The sequence below is a fragment of the Lupinus angustifolius genome, chromosome LG13 (genome assembly GCF_001865875.1).
Source record: "Lupinus angustifolius cultivar Tanjil chromosome LG13, LupAngTanjil_v1.0, whole genome shotgun sequence".
NCBI classification, from domain to species: domain Eukaryota; kingdom Viridiplantae; phylum Streptophyta; class Magnoliopsida; order Fabales; family Fabaceae; genus Lupinus; species Lupinus angustifolius.
The window spans coordinates 7,469,074-7,489,625 of record NC_032021.1 but is presented as its reverse complement, the minus strand read 5'-3'; the positions used below and the strand labels follow the sequence as shown (position 1 = coordinate 7,489,625).

At 34.5% G+C, this 20,552-nt stretch overlaps 1 protein-coding gene across 7 annotated transcripts; it reads right to left on the bottom strand.

The window, feature by feature from the left end:
- LOC109363248 (serine/threonine-protein kinase STY46-like) lies at positions 462-8,006 on the bottom strand. 7 transcript variants are annotated; one of them, XM_019609448.1, is made up of 15 exons: positions 7,638-8,006; positions 6,987-7,116; positions 6,298-6,392; positions 5,896-5,950; positions 4,932-5,042; positions 4,624-4,674; positions 4,051-4,214; positions 3,866-3,973; positions 3,205-3,278; positions 2,909-3,084; positions 2,264-2,359; positions 2,077-2,157; positions 1,272-1,325; positions 790-924; positions 462-702 (listed from the first exon to the last, which is right to left on the bottom strand). In XM_019609448.1, exons 1-15 carry the CDS (start codon positions 7,820-7,822, stop codon positions 700-702), a joined length of 1,518 nt encoding a protein of 505 aa, XP_019464993.1. In that variant the 5' UTR covers positions 7,823-8,006; the 3' UTR covers positions 462-699. The 7 variants fall into 7 exon arrangements, 5 of the variants coding, with proteins under 5 accessions (XP_019464993.1, XP_019464991.1, XP_019464992.1 ...); XM_019609446.1 differs by having other exon boundaries at positions 462-688; XM_019609447.1 differs by having other exon boundaries at positions 462-688; positions 4,051-4,211.

Here is a 20,552-nt window from a genome sequence, read left to right as displayed (position 1 = left end):
CTGTTTTCCAATATTCATTAGTCATGACAAACTGCCAAATGAGAACGGCCCTCACTATCTGTTTTTTGCAATTCATTTACTCCTTTGAACTAATATTCTGGTCCTTTATTTTTGTATATCTTTTTTGTGTGCCAAAAGCAAACTCATATATCTAAGCATCATTAGTTTCTACAAGTCTAAAGTAATATGACTTAAACCGTTATAATTTTAATTCACACTCTTTTTCTATTAATCACATGCCGATAATTATATCCAGCTTAAATTATGAACAACTCATTTTCTAAAGCCGAATAATTATACCCATCATCAATGTGTAAGGAAGGAACACATCTGTTATCCAAAAAATATATCATTCTATGTATCAATATATGGATTGATCTATTTTTTGGGATGAAGATGTGCTCCTAGAAAGAAAAATAGAAGGTTCCATTCTTAATACTTTTGAACAGACACATTTACATAGAGTAATGTTGCTGCTTTTTATATATTTTTAGTAACATAGTAATGCTGTATGTAAAACAAATCAGACAACTTCGCTTAGAACTTTAATCTTTATAAGGCAAAGTACTAGTACTAAACAATATAAATTTTAGTATTTACATGTGCTTTCAGCCTTTCACCATGTGCTTATCAATGACTATTCTTTCTCATGCATTATCTTTGCCTTCACCTTCCTCTTCCCTTCAACCTGTTCAGAGATCACTAAGTATGGGGAGAAACTAAATAGCATTGTAAAATCTTTATAAAATAAACAAAAGATAAGAAAATAGTAGAGATTCTTCTCCATACCATGTTTCTAAAATGCTGCAGAAATTTCAGAATTTCTGAGAAATCTGGTCTCACAGATGGATCTTGCTGCCAGCATTGGTGAAGCAATTCCACTAGTTTTGGATGAGTATCTCTTGGAATTTCAGGCCTCAAACCCTGCACAATTCATATGCCCATTTTTTCCACTGAGTTTAGTTGTGCTTTGGTAGCTTGAGCTACTATAGAGATTTCAAATTAGTAATATTTTCTTATCTTGCAAATTCAGTGACACCAGTTTGTCATCCTTGAATTCTCTTTAGTCATACCCTTCATTCAGAAAACTAGTGTCATTCAACCGACACCGGAAATTTTGTAGTCATAGATAGTTCCTAAGAATGAACCTCAAACTCTCATTTCTACTGATAGCATGCAGAATTGGTTTGACCAACCCCACCAATCCAAGTACATGGATAGAACAATAGGTGATAAATGATCAATGCATAGTATATTTGTTTAGTACATACCTTCTGAACCACTCCAACTGCTGCTTGCAATGGAGACAAATGCTCATAAGGAAGCTGGGTTTTGTCATAAAACATACATGATACACTGAAGTCAGAGCAACCATAATATTAATTAAAAGAAAACAACACGAAAACAAGTCTATGAAATATATCTTCTTCCTTTGTTTTCTTTTCAAGTTAAATTTATGTTCACTTTCAATCCACAGTATCCTTGGAAACAGCATGTTCGCGCTTGCGAGGGTAAGACTGTACATCTACCCTCCTCATAACCCCTAAGTAGGAATCTTGTGCATTGGGCCGCATTTTTTTCCCCTTCAGGCCACAGTGTCATGTTTCACTCTTTCCCATGCTTAAGTCTGTATTTTATTAGTAACCCTCTCTTGCTTCTTTCAGACAATTTGAAGATGGATTTGATACTAGGTGAATGTGGACATGAGGGACATAAATTGTCTTGAAACTTTCGCTTTGTACTTGATTCAATTTAAGGATAGTCCAGGTAATACACTAATACCATAGAATCTAATATAAAGTAAATGTACTGGAAGGGTATTTTGCAAGACTGCATATAGTTTTACATTGAAAGGCACAAAAAGTAGTGCATGTCAAAAGCTAAGCTCTATTAGTTCAATCACATTCTTATAGGATTAGGCATAGCTGCTAAATGTTATATGGTTTATGGTTACAATTAAGAATTTTAGAGGAAAAGGAGTAAATCAGCTTTCTCTTAGAAAAGACAAAGAAGAGGGTTACTTATTGGTTCTTTGGATGCAATTTAGAGAAAACTAAAGAATACAGGGATCATTACCTTTCCTGTGAGCAGCTCCCAAAGAATAATCCCAAAGCTAAAAATATCGGCTTTGTGACTATATGGATTATGTTCAATGACCTAAGATATGTTAAGGGAATCACAGGTTATAGTCAATTCAATGTGTGGCAAATTGAGCTTGTTCATACATTTAAAGAGAAGTAATTAAGAATATGGTCAGACCGACCTCTGGAGCCATCCACCGATAAGTTCCAGTTTCTGCAGTCATGATACCAGTCGGATCTAGCAATCTAGCTACGCCAAAATCAGCAATCTTAACTACCTGTTGGACAATTTTTTTAAAAAGAGGAAAACCATGAGATGACACATTGCATGCCTAAAAACTTAGTGAAGCCATATCAAGTAAGGATGAAAGGACATATTGCATACAGTAGGTTGAATAGAAGAAAAGAAAGCTAAAAGCATGTGAGAATCTTACAAGTTTATCATAAGTATTTTTCTGGTTATGGGAAGATATTTGAAGCAGCACCTTACTGTGTCAAAACCAAGCCTTGCACTATGTCTCCACCTTAAGATTTTTACTTTACTTCATAATTTTCAGTGAGTAACTAATTAAAAGTTTTCCGAGTTCCTGAATTCTATCAGCCTGAGCTGTAGAACTTTTTATTTCTGAAGAACCTGACACTTATTTTAACCGGTTTATATATTAAACCGAATACGCTTAATCGATCATACTAGATAAGATGGAAGACATGTGATAATTTACCCATCCAGAATACCAGAGAGGCTAACAGTGGTGTAGTATGATTCGACAACATTAATTGTTAACTAAGCAGCTACAGGTAGTAGAATCAAAGTAATCATCACTTACCCCTTTCCCATCCATCAAAAGATTCGCGGATTTAAGGTCTCGATGTATAATACCATGATTATGCAAACAATGTAGTCCTTCAGAAACATCAATTGCTACTTTGAGCAAAGATGAAAGAGTAAGTACAGCCTTCTGTATATGCAGAAAGTCATACATACTTCCACCAGACATATATTCTGTGGGGAAAAAAACAAATTATGTATTAAAACTGACTATGCTTTACCAGTGTACTCATTGCAAAATCAGTAAACAAAATTCTAAACACAACATAAACTCCATTTAGAAAGAATTTTTACCTGTGACAATGTAAAGGCTTGAGGGTATAGTACAGGCACCAATTAATTCAATAACATTTTTATGCTTAATTTTTCTGCAAGAATTCAGTTCAGAAAAGCAATGATTAGGATGAAGATCATAGATTTTATTTCAATAGAACTGTTACCACAGTAAGTTAGTAACACATAAAAGGAATAATACCCATGTTTCCTCTGTCTTGCACTGGAAGTATTTAGGGAATATGTTTAACATAAACCGTAAACATTTGAGCATCTAGTTATAGGATAAGAAGTTTATACAATTTTTTAATTTCATATGTTCAAGTAACAAGGTGAGCCTCGGCATAACGATAAAGTTGTTGTGTTATGACCTGGGAAGTCCATGATTCAAATCTTGGAAACAACTTTCGCTTGCAAGGGTAAGCCTGCGTAGAACTACCCTCCCCAAACTCCGCTAGGTAAGCTGCGTAGATCTATCCTCCTCATATCTCCCATTCTCACTAGGCAGGAGTCTTGTCCACTAGGCAGCTCAATTCATATGTTTAAGTAGATTAAATGATTGAAACAGTCTTCATATTCTCATCATATTAAACATAATATTCCTTTAAATATTACTGTAATTCAAAGCAAATGACAGAGTTTGGGGGAGATTGCCATGGATAGGCATTATTATAGAACAAACCTCAGGATATACACTTCTCGAGAAAACTCCCTCTGTATATTTTCATTCAGATTTCCATTCTTAAGGACTTTGATAGCTACATCTTGATTGCAGTAGGTACCTTTATACCTGTGTCAATCAATCTATAACTTAACATGTACTGAATCACAAACATATCATCAAGCAGATAAAAGGATAATACTCACACATCACTGAAAGACCCAGATGCAATTTTCTTCACATATCTCAAACAGCTTGCATCAATTTCCCAGGCATTATTTCCACCAATGGACAAATTTTCATGCTTAAAATTGATACCAGTTTTCTCTAGTTTCTTTATAGGAACACTGCTTTCTTTCAACCAATGCTGCTTCAGAATTTTAACCCAAAACATCAGTTAGAAGTGATGCTATACTAGTAAGGAAAAGGCGTGCAATCAACACATAATTCGTAACTTTCTATTTTGAACTGAAATATAATATTAATCTGCAACATTTTAAACTTCTTTAGGTATATATATTACTCCACTAATTTCATTTCAGCTATGTGAAAGTAAGAACTATTAGACCCTCAATAGGCTAAGATATTAAAAATTGATATATTTTTGTCCATAACAAGGGTGAATGAACTACTATCATAAACATGACAAGTAATAATAATGAGGGCAATATAGAGATGGTTGCTTTTGGTAGTAGAACCCTGATCTTTTGTTGATGAGTAAAATTAAGTTCGAAAATACATTCAGTAAAGGTGTAATAAGCATCACATAAATGGCCTACCTCGAGTTTATGAATTTTACTTGTAAGAACATGTTTTAGCTTCTCTGTCTCCTATAAATTTCAGACATGGACATTAATAGAGCAACTTGTTACAAAGAAAAGAGACAAAAATAGAGTTCTACATACTCACTGTTTGATAAATTTTTCTACAGTAAATCCTGTTAAAGTGTCAGAGTTAATAGGTTGTCAAAATTAAAGGTAGCAATTTGTTTCAGAATATGTTCTTAAGTTTCTAACAATCAACACCTTCATCAGTTCCATTACTTCCATAGATACCTCAACTGAATTAAGGAAGAAAATACAAATACCTCAAGTGCCCAACCACTAACAACAAAAACATCCAATGAATATCCATCCAATGTGGAAAAAGCATGTGCTTCTTGAATGTCAAGCCCAGTCTCAGACAGTAAGGAAGTTAACTGTGGTTGCAACATGAAAGTTACGTTATAAGAATATTGATTTCTGCAAGTAATTAACATTTTAAGGTGAGATAATGGCATGAAATATCTGGAAGGAAATGATCGAAAAAAGGCGAAACAGTCACATAGACTATATTTCATAATTTAAAAGAACAACTGTATTACTAATACAGTAATGCTACATTTTTATCCCTTTACAAAATTATGTTTCCTATATACTGCTGAAACACTGGCAATAAAAAACACTAGCATTACATATAAACACAGAAACTAACAATAAAACACTAGCATCTACTGATGCATAAAGATGACTGACCATCAAAATGTATTTACAGAGACTGAAATGGAAATTCAGAAATAATCCGTTAATCACTCGACAACATCAATAGGTGTCTAAGACTAAAAAAAGGGCAATCCAGTGCATGAGGCTCCCATTTAGTGAATTCGTGACCTCATAATCACTAAAAAACAACCTTACTGTTGCGTCAAACTCACCCTCCAATATATGTCTAAGACTAAGACCAAGAAGTTAATAGCCAAGACTCAGGACTAGTATTAGAAGAACAATACTTTTGAATGCTTGGAGAAGTGGAGAACAAGCAGACAACAATTGCATTACATATAATAACATAAGGTCTAAAGGTTGTTGCCATTTTACTTTACATATTCTAAAAGTGTAATTAAGTTTGTAGCAAGCTAATGTGGTAATGCCTCATAATTGTTGGGATTTCTTTACTGAAAACATAATATACAGAGGGGGGGAATTGTACAAACATTGTTAATATGGTGGTCATTCCAAGTTAGCTACGAACATTTCTACAAAAACAATTACACTTGAGATCAGATCAGATACCTGTCTGAAAAGTTTTGGCTTATCATTTGTTGAAATTGTGATTTCATGCATTGCCCTGCCATTTTATAAATAGCAGAAAGTCATAGATAGAAGTAGAAGTTTCAAGCAATCAAATAATTAAGAAAATGACTAGTGCAAGAAGTAAAATGGAGACATAAAAGAACAGATATCATAATGATCACTGACACTAGTTTGACAAAATAAACAAGGAAGAATAAAAAGTTAACAGAAAAATATAAGCTAAAAGATTGAAATAAAAACTTCAAGAGAATAAATCTTGAGGCATGAGCCAGAAAAGGAAAAAAAAATCAGTTTAATAAATCTAAGAGATCATGAGATAAATCTAAATTTAAGACATCACATTATGAATGGATAAAAGTGTAAATTTTCACAAAACCATGCCTCATGCCAGGAATATCAGAATCTTGAGAAGTGATTTCTCTTTGTGAAATTGAGTGAAGGGAATTGCTACAATGCACACCAGAAGCAGAATGGACCTGTATAAAAGATATATCGACAATATCTAGCAAATCAATTGACAAATATAGACACTAGAAAAGTTAACAAAGTATAAAAAGCTTTTAGTGGAAAGTTCTGTATTTAATATAAGCAAAACTAGTCTTCCTTTGGTCCCCTAACTTTTATTTGTAAAAGTTGGTCCCATAATCTTTCCATCAGTTTTCATCTAACAGAAGTTTATAGAGTTTCAATGGAAGTGTTAAACATGTTAGAAATGGAAATTGATCGAAATGCTAATGTTGTTAACGTTTGCTAACTTCGACGACCAATTCAAATAGATAAAAGTTACCGAACTAAGTTGGAAAAATAATTAAGATAAGGGGCCAAAAGATTAAATTTGCCTGCTAGCTTAGAGATTATAACAGAAACTGTGTAAGAGCTATGTTTATGAAATTATTGTTTAGGTTCCTTCATTGACTAACAAAGTTGGCAACACCCTTCTAATTTCTGGCCTATTCAAGTGCATAATATACATTGAGTGGGAAAGTGGCTGGTGAAGGAGAACGATAAGCAATTATAGATCAAAACATTATGCATAAAATTTGTCTTTTAACTAGTTCAAGAATAATCACCTGCACAAGATTGACTTCAACTGCAGGTGCAATAGCAAAAGGAGAAGCTCCTGCCATATGCAATAACCTTTTATGCATAAGAATATCTTTGGCCCTATCCACCTTCATGTCAAGTGCATACCTTACATATCTATATTAGATTCACAAACAACATCAACCCCATGAATAAAATTTTAAGAAACGAATAGTAAAACACATCGAAAAAAGATCAAAATTTTGAGTTGAAGCAAAGCGGTTTAACTAACTAACTAACAAGAAATTTAAACACCAACTTTTAATTGTACTTTACACCAATGTTCATGGGGCAGAGTATTGCTAAACAATGTATATCAAGTTCTAAATTGCAGTTATGGAGACCACAAAAACTACAATATTATGGACAATTGCCAGAAAATATGCCAATGCGCCGCAATTGCAGATGTGTTTGTAGAGACTGTAAAAAGTACAATATTACAGTCACAATTGCGATTGCGAACATAGACTGGTATACAACTTATATTATGTAATAATTGGGGATTTTAATACATTAATATGGATACAACACCACCGAGTCAAACACAAAGCCCTTTTGCCCGGATTTCTTCTCTAAAACAAAGTACATAAAACAAACAAGGGTGAAAGAATCATAACAGAACAAAGGGTATGAAATACCTAATAGGAAGGCGATTAAAGTGCATCCAAAGTTCATCTTCAAAACCAGGAAGAAAAACCTCAGGTACATTCAATTCCTTAAGTCTACTAACAACCTCGTTGTAAGCTTCAACCTTAATAATATGGTTAACATGATTCCACCCAGAATTTAAAACTCTAATATTGCAACTCTCTGCATCTCCCATATATCTATACAGCACTACTCAAAATCTGAATGAAAGAAATGAACACTGATAATTCACAGAGATAGTTCAGGTTCAACAATTCAACTGTCACATGACATAATAAACAACCAGAGTATGAGGAACACCATAAAACATATAATCTCTGCATGAAAGAATAATGGCAAATTCCAACTTCCTTGTCTGTGTTCCTCTAATATGCATGAGTGAGTTAATATGTTAATGACAGAGATTTTAATAATCCAACTTTGCTTTGCTTGTATGACAGTATCACCATATTACCCATTTAAATATAAAAAATCTAAAGTTTTAATCATTTTATTAATCCTTTGATAGCATAAGCCACCAATCAAACTCTAAGACCATTCAGTGGGCGTCCCTTGTTTCAGCCCGACTCCTCCCCGTAGTAGAGAGGGAAATGCTGTAAAAAGAAAGCAAAAACCAAATATGTAATGACTACTATATTCTTCTATTTATATTTGGAATGATATTTTCATCTTTAAAATTTTTGAGTAAAAAACATTACTTCCCTCACATAATCCCACAGTTGCAACATAATCCCGCACATAACATCCTAGTTCCTACGTTTGAAGAAATTCTAACATACTCCAACAAGACAAATACTGCGTGCTCCACAACAAATGTCTATTAATTAACTTCATATTAATTTTAAGTCATTAGCTTATAGTTTTGGATAATGTTTCTCTCTGCTGAAAAGCCACTTCAGGATTTTGCAATACCAATATTTTTATCTTTCCATATAAAATTTCAGTTTAAAATCTACATGCTTTTTTACATTATCACTATACATTCACAATTAATTTATATTAGTTTTTTTAAAGTTAATAATGGTTAACATATAAATGATGAATAATATATTGTCAATGTATACACATAAAATCTACAAAATTTTCCATTTTTTAAGTTTTAAATAGATTATCAAAAGCATAAATATTTTGTTTCTCTCTAACCAATAACCATAACAAGCGAAAAAATTGAGTATTAGACTTGGAATTATCCTTTAAATTGAGTATTAATAACTTGGAATTATCGTTTTGCATTAAGCAAGTATTTATATAAACACACCCAATAAAAAATTTATAATTATAGTAAAGATTTATAAACATACATTGTATTTTATAAAAGTTGTATCTTTTACTTTTCTTAAATATTTCTTTCTCCTTCTCTTCAAATGAGAAGATACTATTGTCTATATCTATTTGTCCTGAACCCCATTTTATCTTCTTATCCATTTTTTTATATTAATGTTCTAACCTATTACATTTTCTTCACAGTTACTTTTGTTTCTAACTTAGTTACATAAATCATAACACAAATAAATAAATTTTTTGATATTTTTAGGTATCCCAAAGTATCCATATCATCCATTAATCTCAAAGCACCCACAAACCCACTCTCCCTTTTACAATTTCTACACATTTTTCTCTCTCTAAATCAACCATAACTCCACAATAAAAAAAACCCACATTTCACTCACTCACCGGGGGAGTGCTCCCTACTCCCATACACTCCCCCAGACACCCATGTCTCTCTCTCTCTCCCTATTCCCATACACTTCTTTCCTTTGATTGCTAGTATTCCTGCTATTGCTCAATTGTCTAAAACAATTTCCAATGTACCATCAAACTTGAGATGGATAACAAGATTGGGATTATGGAGGTCCTCATGCTTTAAGAGTTAGGAATCGGAACTTTGAAGAGGTTTACCTTTTGGACATCCAGTCCTACAAAATTGTATATTGACTTATTTTGTCTCATTTGTCTACAACTTCTTAATAAGAATAATATTGAAGTACATGCTCATAGTATTACTTAACCCATTACAGTTTGCATGCTAATAAAATAAAACAATTAATATTGGGGATTTAATTCAAATGTTTTTTTTATATGAGCAAGTAAATTGCAAAAAAAATATAACCTTTTGAGATTAATCAAAGAATGGAGGCAGATCGTGGTAACACTTCTTGTCTTTATATCATCCTTGAACAATTACGTTACGACGCTTCTTTTCACTCGATTAATTCCTAAAGCAACAATAAATAACCAAAAATATATATTATAATTAGTTTCAAACCTCTTTGAAATGGGATGTGGTGCAAATATTAATTTTTGGTGCTTTACATTTTTTAAAGAGATAATTATTTTATCAACAAACCGTTTTAAAACCAGAACTACGTAGTCTTAATTCCATAAGGCTTTGTTTGAAAGTTATGAGAGAAAATGAAGGAGAGAGATCAAAGGTTTAGGAAGAGGGAGTAAGGGAAGGGAAAAAGAAAGAAATTTCCCCACTTGTTTGGGAGTAAAAAATTTAGAAGAGAGGGTAAACTAATGATAATATAAAAATATTCTTATATTTTTCCTTTAAAATGTAATTAACAATGAGAAATAAACAACAATGTATAATTATATAACATTACTAAAAATATTTAATTATTTTGACATTTTATCTCCAAAAATTCTCAAACTATGGGAACTTTAAAAATAGACACATGGAGGGTTTCGAATGGTTTGAGAAACCTTCTAAAACTTTCTCATCTCCTTCATCCAACTCTCAAACAAGGGGAAGGTTTTCCAAAGGCATCCATTCCCTTCCCCTCTAAAAGTCCACTCCCAAACAAAGCCTAAAGCATTTAGAGATACAAAGGAGCAAGATTTTATCTTATCTTGTCAAACACAAAATAAAATAAATAAATATTTTGTTTAAACAATTTAATTTAAATAATTTAAGTGTATTATTCATGCAATTAGTTAGAGTATCATATAATTATGGGTGGACCAGGTTTTAATACCTTCCTTGATCCGTAATTGACTCTCGAACTCAAACTCTCATATAAAGACAATTTTATCCTAATTTGGGCTTAAATTGATTTTTCCACGTTTAACCGTAAAAGATATGGCGGCGACTCCGAAAGAGGTCGCGTAGCCAAAAATCGGAGTGCGGCACATCCCATCAAAATTTATATTTTGCCTTAAAAGTCTTGGTTTCAACATCATTCATTCATTTTATATGAGAGTTTGTTCAAAACTGACATTAAATTTGGATTTTGATCCTTTTTTAGATTGAGTTTTCTAATCAATCTAGTTGGGCCTATTATTAAACTAACTAGAAGTTTGCTCCGGAGTGACTAAACTCCCACTTCAATCATTTGATATGTTATAATTTTGTGATTGATCAAAATAAAAAGTATATTTGATAATTTAGAAGAAAATAACTTAATGAGGAATCATAAATCTGTATTATATGAAGTAAGTGTGACATAATGAAACATTTAATTTTGTCTAATTAAAAATGGGGTGTGAGCTTTTGTGATTGCTATAAGAGAAAATAAAACTTGTTTGGAATGACATGATAGTAAGTAGAATAAAAAATTATATGATATGAGCAAGATAAGTTCTAAAGATTTGATGTGCACCATATAATGATGCCATTGACATGGTGTTAGCGGCAATAATGGTGTTTATGTATGAGAGTATGAGGGAAAAGACAATAGAAACATAATAGGATAGTCTATCATATCATATTAGAATAGAGTTTAATAATCTTCTCATGTTGATTTGTTTTATCCTATTCACCTAGTATATTTTCTATCTCATGGAAAGTTGTATTAGAAATGAGAATGATAGAATAATGCAAATTTTCCTTATACTCTTACACTTAGCTTGAACACCATCACCATATTATCACAATCGTTATTATCACATTAATATCATTATTTTATTTAATCATACCAAACACCCCATCTGATAAGAGGCTCATATCATATAAAAATTTACTTACATGGTACACCTTGACTGAAATAGTTTTGGTGTACCTTTAACATTAATTATCAAACTAGTATAACTTTTTAAAACTCGGTGTCAGGGTTGACGTTTTGCTATAAACTCGACACCATAGTTATCGAGTATCTTTTTTTTATTCTTATCTAACTAAAACTCGGCAATCAGAGTGTAAATTTTTTACCTATTAATATTTTAATGTAACTCAGCAATTCTATTGTAGAGTTTCTTTTTCTTTTTCTCACTCAAAAATTGCCAGACACATTGTAGTTTTCCATTCGTTTTCATTTTATTCTCACTCAAGAAACAGGATAACCTTATTTCAGTTTTTGATTGATTTTCATCATATTTATTTTCCCACCAGAAGTATTGCAAAAGTTAAGCACAATATGCCTCATAATTTTTGTATTATATTTCTTGCTTTGATTACATAACCATATGTTTCCTTATATAGAAAAACCTTTTGCTTGCAACTGAAGCAACCTGATAAAGGGGAGGTTTAACTGAACTAACTAACCAACAAACCATCTTAACTAACTTAGGGTGAGCCACCTTCTAGAATGTATAAGATGTGCCCACATAAAGTACACGTGCCAATTAATTGCCCATGTGCATAAAGATTTGACCGAGCAGGCCTTGAGGCCTTGGTTGGAGTCTGGTGCGTCAAGGCCAGTCAGGCCATGGTTGGAATCTGGTGCGCTTGATGCGCCAAGGCCAGTTAGGGTGTGGCCTTAGCCTAAGCTGTCTCGGTCAAGTGCCTTGTCCTGATGTGCCATGCTGTCTCGGTCAAGTGCCTTGTCCTGATGCGCCATGCTGTCTCGGTCAAGTGCCCTGTCCTGATGCGCCATGTTGACTCGGTCAAGTGCCCTGTCCTGATGCGCCATGCCCATTCTGTCTCGGTCAAGAGCCTTGTCCTGATGCGTCATGCTGACTCGGTCAAGAGCCTTGTCCTGATGCGTCATGCTGACTCGGTCAGGGGCCTTGTCCTGATGCACCATGCTGATGTTGTCTCGGTCAGGGGCCTCAACCTGATGCGCTATGGCACATAGGATTCTGACCGAGCTGCTTGAATCAGTGGCTTGTGCTGGAGCATGGGATGAGCCTTTGGTTGTTTTAATGTGAGCATTGGGCACATGTTCATGTGGCTTGATTGGCAAGTCATTGTGGTCAGTATTTTGAGTATGTTCCAATAGCCCCCCGCAAGCTGGAGCATAGATGTTGATGGTGCCCAACTTGGAAAGCAAGTGATGAAATGGTGTGGGATCCAGAGCTTTAGTTAAGATATCTGCAGTTTGTTGAGTTGTTTGGATAGGGAGGAGATGGAAGAGCTTGTTTTGGCGTCGTTCTCGAACCACATGGCAATCAATATCAATGTGCTTAGTTCGTTCATGAAAAACAGAGTTTGCAGCAATATATCGGGCAGAATTATTGTCACAATATAGGAGGGCAGGTTGAGTGAAATGTACCTGGAAATTGGTGAGCAAGTAAGTGAGCCATTGGATCTCACATGAGGTAGAGGCTAATGCTCTGTATTCTGCTTCAGAGGAGGAACGAGCCACAGTTGTTTGCTTTTTGGATTTCCATGACACTAAGGAATCACCAAGAAAAACACAAGAGCCAGTGATGGATTTGCGTGAGTCAATGCAGGCTGCCCAATCTGAATCACTGAATGCTTTGAGTTGAAGAGTTGATGTGGTGGAGTAAAATAATCCTTGGCCAGGGCTCCCTTTGATGTATCTCAAAACACGAGTGAGAGCTTGTTGGTGAGTGATGGTTGGTTGGGCCATGAATTGACTTAGTTGTTGTACAACATAATTGATATCAGGTCTGGTGTTAGTCAGGTATAGGAGCCTTCCTACTAATCTTCTGTATGCTGCTGGATCAGAGTGAGGAGTTGATGTGTCTTGGTGTAGCTTTGTGGTATTGACAATGGGTGTTGGTGTTGGTTTTGAGGCTAAGAAGCCAGTATCTGCAAGAATGTCAAGTGCATATTTTCTTTGGCACAAGGTGATGCCTTGTGTAGATCTAGCAATTTCTAGGCCTAAGAAGTATTTAATTGGGCCTAGATCTTTAATTTTAAAGTGAGTGTCTAAACATAATTTAACCAAATCGATTTCCTTTTTACTGTTACCAGCTAATACCAAGTCATCAACATATATGAGTAAAGCAGTAAACACAGATTTAGAAGCTTTAGTAAACAAAGAGTGGTCATGGTGAGATTGTGTGTAGCCAAGGGATAATAAACACTTGGTTAACCTAGTGAACCATTGCCTCCCAGCTTGTTTTAAACCATAGAGGCACTTGTGAAGTTTACAAACTTTGTTTGGGTTTGTGCAAGTGACACCCTGAGGAATGGACATGTAGACTTCCCCATGTAAGTCATCATGTAAGAAGGCATTGTTAACATCTAATTTATGCACAAGCCAATCTTGTGAGGCTGCAATGGCCAAGAGGAGCCTCACTGTGGTTAGTTTAATGATTGGTGCAAAAGTGTCAAAATAATCAAGTCCCTCGGTTTGGTTATATCCCTTGGCAACCAATCTTGCCTTGTATCTCTCAATTGTGCCATCAGATTTGTACTTAATCTTGTAAACCCATTTGGATCCTATAGGGGTCTTTTCGGATGGTAAGTCAACTATGCTCCAAGTTCTATTTATTTCGAGGGCATTTAATTCATGTTGCATGGCTACTATCCAGTGGTGGTGCTTGACTGCTTGGTAGTAGTGTTTAGGTTCAATATTGGTTTGGATAGACAGTATATGTCTTAGATGTCTAGGTGAAACAATGTTATAGGATAGGACAGTAGACAAAGGATGGCTAGCCTTGGTGTGTTTGGTTTGGGTATGGCTAGGGGAGAGAAGATTGCAATGGAAGTTATACAGGTAGGCAGGGGCACTTCTATTTCTCTGAGATCTTCTAACAGGGTTGTTGGTGGCCTCAGAGTTAGTAGGGGTGTCAAGGGTGTGATCAGGGCCATCAGTCTCTAAGGGCAGGTTGTGGTGTTGTTGGTCTGTTGTGTCATGGATCATTGGGCTCTGGTGCAGAAGGGCAAAGTCATCATTTTCTGTTGGTGTGATGTTGAGATCTTCAGACTGTTTCGTGTTGTATGGGAATATGTGTTCATGAAATATGACATGTCGAGAAATGAAGATTTCTCTATTTCTTAAGTCAAAGAGTATGTAGCCTTTAGTGTTGTTTTTGAATCCAAGGAATATGCATTTTCGGGCCCTAAGGTCAAGCTTAGTCCTATGTTGAGCTAGGGTGCTAGCAAAACACAGTGAGCCAAAGACTCTCAGATCTTGTAGGTTGGGCAACTTATCATTAAGAAGTTCATATGACTTGTGTTGTAGGTTTGGGGTTGGTAACCTGTTTATAAGGTAGACTGCATGATGGACAGCATAGGACCAAAAGGTTTTAGGAAGCTTGGATTGGAAAAGTAAGGTTCTTGCCACATTTAGTATATGCATATGCTTCCTCTCAACAACCGAGTTCTGCTGAGGGGTTTCCACACAGGATTTTTGATGCATTATTCCTTTCTCCATAAAGAAACCAGGGGTGTTGAATTCAACACCATTATTTGTCCTAATGACCTTGATTAATTTCCCAAATTGAGTATGAGTCATTTGGACAAAGGCATACATAAGGTGTCTAGCTTCTACTTTAGATTTCATAAGGAACAACCAAGTATGTCTAGTATAATCATCAACCACAGTGAGAAAGTACATATGGCCATGTATAGAAATATTTGCTATTGGTCCCCAAATATCCATATGAACAACATCAAAGGCATATGAGCATCTATGCATATTATTTGGAAAAGAAAGTTTAGCTTGTTTACCCAAGTGGCAGAAATCACATACAAGATTATGTTTATAGTCTATATAGCTAAAGGTTTTGCATACAGAGTGAAGTATGTTCTTTGAAGGGTGGCCTAGCCTAAAATGCCACAAGTCAAAAAAAGGCAAGGTATTTAAAGTGTTTACATTATGAACTATGTCCAAGCTATCTTTAAGGTCTCTTTTAAGCATGTAAAGTCCATTAACAATATCAACATGCCCAATCATCCTCAAGGTAGTCATATCCTAGATAGAGCAATTTGAGTCATCAAACATTAGTTTACAGTGTAATGAGGACACTAGTTTGTGTACTGAGATCAGGTTATACTTAAAGGTAGGAACATACAAAACATTGTGTAAGGCCAGTGATTCAGAGAAGATTATTGTGCCTGATATTTTGGTTTGAATCGTGGTTCCATTAGGCAGGTTTATAGTGATAGGCCTTATGTGCTTGAAAGTGTTAAATTTTGACAGGGAGGGGCACACATGATCAGTGGCCCCTGTGTCAAGTATCCATTGATCATTCATACCTGAGGGATCTTGATGTTCTTGGGCAGGTCTGCTCTGGGTCTCATTGTTTGGCATGACACTAAGTTGATTTATATTATGTCCATTCCCTGTTCCATTGTTCGTTCCAATGCTTTTGAAGAGTGACTCCAACTGGGCATATTGCTCTGGGCCAAAGTTGAAGCCTATGTTTCTTGTAGCAGAGGTTGGTGCTTGATTCTTTTCAACCTTGTCTGGGTTCATGTGTTGAGTTGTTGTTACATTGACTGATCCACTGTCTTGTTTTGATCTTTCTTGAGTTGTGTTAGGGGGAAGCCATGCTTGAAATAGCATGTTTCTATTGTATGCTCGTTCCTCCCACAGTAGGTGCATATCTTTTGTCCTCCATTTCTTTGTCCACCAAACCCTCTGTTAGAGTTCCTGCCAAAGCTCCTTCCTCTTCCTTGCATATTTCCTCCTCTTTACCCAGGGAATCTTGATTTCCATTGCTGTATAGTCTCATTTCTGTTGGTGCCAAATTTGTCGTTTGAGAAGTTGAGCAGTGCCTTAGAGCTTGTTGGATTGACTTCATCAAAGCGCATTTCTTGCTGTTGTACTAATGAGAATGCTTTGTTTATTTGAGGTAGTGGTTCCATAAGGAGTATTTGTGCTCTGGTCGCACTGAATTCATCATTTAATCCTTTGAGGAAACAAATGACATGTTCTACTTCTCTTTGGTCCCTTATAGCTTTTGTTGATCCACAATTGCACTTGACCTCACAAATGCATACATGTATCATTCTCAGGGACTCTAGTTCCTCCCAGAGTGTCTTCAATTCTATGTGATATGTTGATATGCTCCTGTCCCTTGCTTCATTGAGTGTAGTTCTTGCAAAACATCAGAGATCCTGAAATAATCTCCCTTTGAGAACCTTTCCTTCAAGTCTGCCCATAACTCTTGAGCACTCTCAATGTACATAGTGCTTTGTGCAATTTCTGGTGAGAGGGATCTTGTGATCCATGATATGACCATGTTGTTGTATCTATCCCACATGTCATATTCCAAAGATGATTGTGGTGGAGGTGTGATAGAGCCATCGATGAACTTCAGCTTGTTCTTGGTCTTTAGTGCTCTCCTCATGGATCTTATCCATGAGTGATAGTTTTCTGCCTCAAGTGGTGATGTGACCAACACAACCCCTGGGTTTTCTCCTGGATGGAGGAAGTATGGGCTCTGCACTTCGCTAGTGCTTAGAGTGGTGAGCATGCTTCTTTCTTGCTCCATTGCTTAATCAATTCTTGGCTGTTTCTTTCTTCTATTCTGCCAGAATTTTGGCTATGTTGTCTTTATATGAGTTGAATGACAGAAATTTCTGCAATCTTGGGTAAACAGAGCCTTCATAGAGAAGGCTCTGATACCATATTGAAAAGGTTAAGCACAATATGCCTCATAATTTTTGTATTGTATTTCTTGCTTTGATTACATAACCATATGTTTCCTTATATAGAAAAACCTCTTGCTTGCAACTGAAGCAACCTGATAAAGGGGAGGTTTAACCGAACTAACTAACCAACAAACCATCTTAACTGACTTAGGGTGAGCCACCTTCTAGAATGTATAAGATGTGCCCACATAAAGTACACGTGTCAATTAATTGCCCATGTGGATAGAGATTTGACCGAGCAGGCCTTGAGGCCTTGGTTGGAGTCTGGTGCGTCAAGGCCAGTCAGGCCATGGTTGGAATCTGGTGTGCTTGATGCACCAAGGCCAGTCAGGGTGTGGCCTTGGCCTGAGCCGTCTCGGTCAAGTGTCTTGTCCTGATGTGCCATTCTGTCTCGGTCAAGAGCCTTGTCCTGATGCGCCAAGCTGACTCGGTCAGGGGCCCTGTCCTGATGCACCATGCTGATGCTGTCTCGGTCAGGGGCCTCAACCTGATGCGCTATGGCGCATAGGATTCTGACCGAGCTGCTTGAATCAGTGGCTTGTGCTGGAGCATGGGATGAGCCTTTGGTTGTTTTAATGTGAGCATTGGGCACATGTTCATGTGGCTTGATTGGCAAGTCATTGTGATCAGTATTTTGAGTATGTTCCAATAGCAATACTATTGTACCATGGTTAATGCACATTAATACTCCTATTGAATAACAAAGGAGGAGCATAATGATATTTTTATTTTTTTATAAAGTTGACAATGTGATTTTTTTTTATAAATCCTTAATAATATACCCTCTTAGCCAACTCAACATTCAAATATTTAGCATAGGCAAAATATGCTAAAAGAATCTCACATATCAATTACAACATTTAATTCATTTATATTTTATATTCATATTTTATGTCCTATCCTTCACATGACATTTTTAAGGGGATTTTACTTTTCTTAAAGAATACATGAAATATTGGGATACATGAATCTCATTGATTTTATTTACTTACGTTATTATAGTTTTTCATTAATTACATTGATTTTCATTACTTACATTATTGTAGTTTTTCATTGATTTTCGTTGCTAACTTTATAAATAAAAAAACCACACTGTGAACTTTATAAAGAAAAAAACCACTATGCTGCTCCTTTGTTATTTCATAGGAGTATGAATGCGAATTAATAATGGTGCAATAGTATTGCAGATTGTGGTGAGAAAATAAATATGATGAAAATCATTGAAAATCTGCAATAAGATTGCCATTTTTTGAGTGAGAAAAACAATGAAAATCTGCACTCACATTGCCGATTTTAGGTCTAGGAAAAAATAAAATGCAACTCTACAATAGAGTTGTCTAGTTACATTAAAAAGGAATAAATAAATAAAAGATACTTGACGATTATGGTGCCAAGTTTTAAAAAGTTACACTAGTTTGATAATTAATATAAAAGATACATCAAAATTGTAATATTATAGTTAAAGTGCACCATATAAGTAAATTTGTTAATGATACTCTTATCTTGTCCCATGGTATAATGTATTTTATCATATTCTTACCACCAAATGGGCTCTAGGTTAACGGACAGAGATCACATATCCCAATTCCTGTATCAGATCAATGAAAAAGTGACACTTCATTAAAAAGAAAAATTCTAAAAACATAAAATAATACATTTGCATTACTTAGAGAAATCTCATTGGCTAGAGACATGGGAACATACTCATTTTAGGACAGCTGATCCTCATTCTAGGTTAACGTGATAAAATAACTGTATCCTCTCTTGTTGTATAAGAAGACCGATGAATGCAACATGATACTCCACATCTTTGTTTTAAATTTTTATGTTATTCCAAATATCTAAACCAATATATATTTATATTTTATTTTCAAATTATATATTTATGTATTACCTTTTCTTTTCACCATATATTATGCATAGAAAATATGAAATAAGAGATAGTTGCACTGAGGCGTCAATTCACCATTTTTATACCAATATTATACATTTTTTAAATTGAAAAACAAAAATGCAATAAGTAGTGTAAATAATATAAGCAACAAAGTCAAATATCAATATTAAAAAGATGTTGTTCTAGTTATGTAAGGTCATACTACATAATAGAAATATTAAAATATCAAATGTTTGTTTCGTGCGAAAGGAACAAGAATCTTATCCATTAATAGAGAGATAAATGATTATTTTTCTCATATTTTTAATAATAAAAATGTGATTTCACAGTATATATATAAAATAATAAAAATATTATTTCATGTTTTCTTCTTGTATGTCACTTACGTTTCTATATAAAGACCTCTATTATCTGTATAATAAAAAAAACTCTCTCATAACATGTGTCAATCTCTCAAGCTCTCATGACATGTGTTAACCTCTCATCAAAACTAAAGGTCCCTCATGACATGTGTCAATCTCTCAATGACATGTGTCAATCTCTCAAGAACTCCCTCATGACATGTGTCAATCTCTCAAGCCCTCATGACATGTGATTTATTAAAAAATAAAAGGAATATGATTACCTATACAATATTAAAATATAATGTTACTATAGCAATATTAAAATAATAATATGAATCATAACATATTGTTTGTAGCTATTTTAGAGTTAAATAATATTTATTTTTATACTAATCTTATTTTAGAATCTTATAAATTTATTGATGATTTTTTTGATTAATAAGATACTACTATATTAATAAAATCTTATAATTCAAAATCGTAAAATCCGTTACTAGTGATTGGTTCATGTCGCTACCCCACTAAAATTGAGTGTTTACAACATTTATGTTTTGCTATGTTAAAAAGTAATAGTCATTGAACATTAGATGAAATTGAAATCATTTTTCTCATCCAAATTATTTCTTTACATTAATCTATCTATATAATTTAATGTTTACCATTAATCTAAGAATAATTGTACTTTTTCACCTCATCAAAGTTTTTTGACATTTTTCACACTGAATTTTAATATTATAGTTCAGATTCTTTGAATTCTAATTTTTCTCTATTAACAACATAATAAAAAAAACTCCCTTATGTCACATGTCAATTTCTCCTTACATTTTTTCCTTCATGTCACACGTCACATGTCACATGTCACACGTCACATGTCACATGTCACCTCCTCCTCACATTTTTTCTTTCCTACTTTTTATATATTTTATATGTT

Coding starts and splice junctions, on each gene's coding strand:
- LOC109363248 (XM_019609446.1), bottom strand. CDS start 7,822: ATGGGAGATGCAGAGAGTTGCAATATTAGAGTTTTAAATTCTGGGTGG. Junction 6,393..6,986: donor TTGAAGTCAATCTTGTGCAG/GTGATTATTCTT, acceptor TCTTTTATACAG/GTCCATTCTGCTTCTGGTGT. Junction 2,360..2,908: donor TTTTGATGGATGGGAAAGGG/GTAAGTGATGAT, acceptor ATTGTCCAACAG/GTAGTTAAGATTGCTGATTT.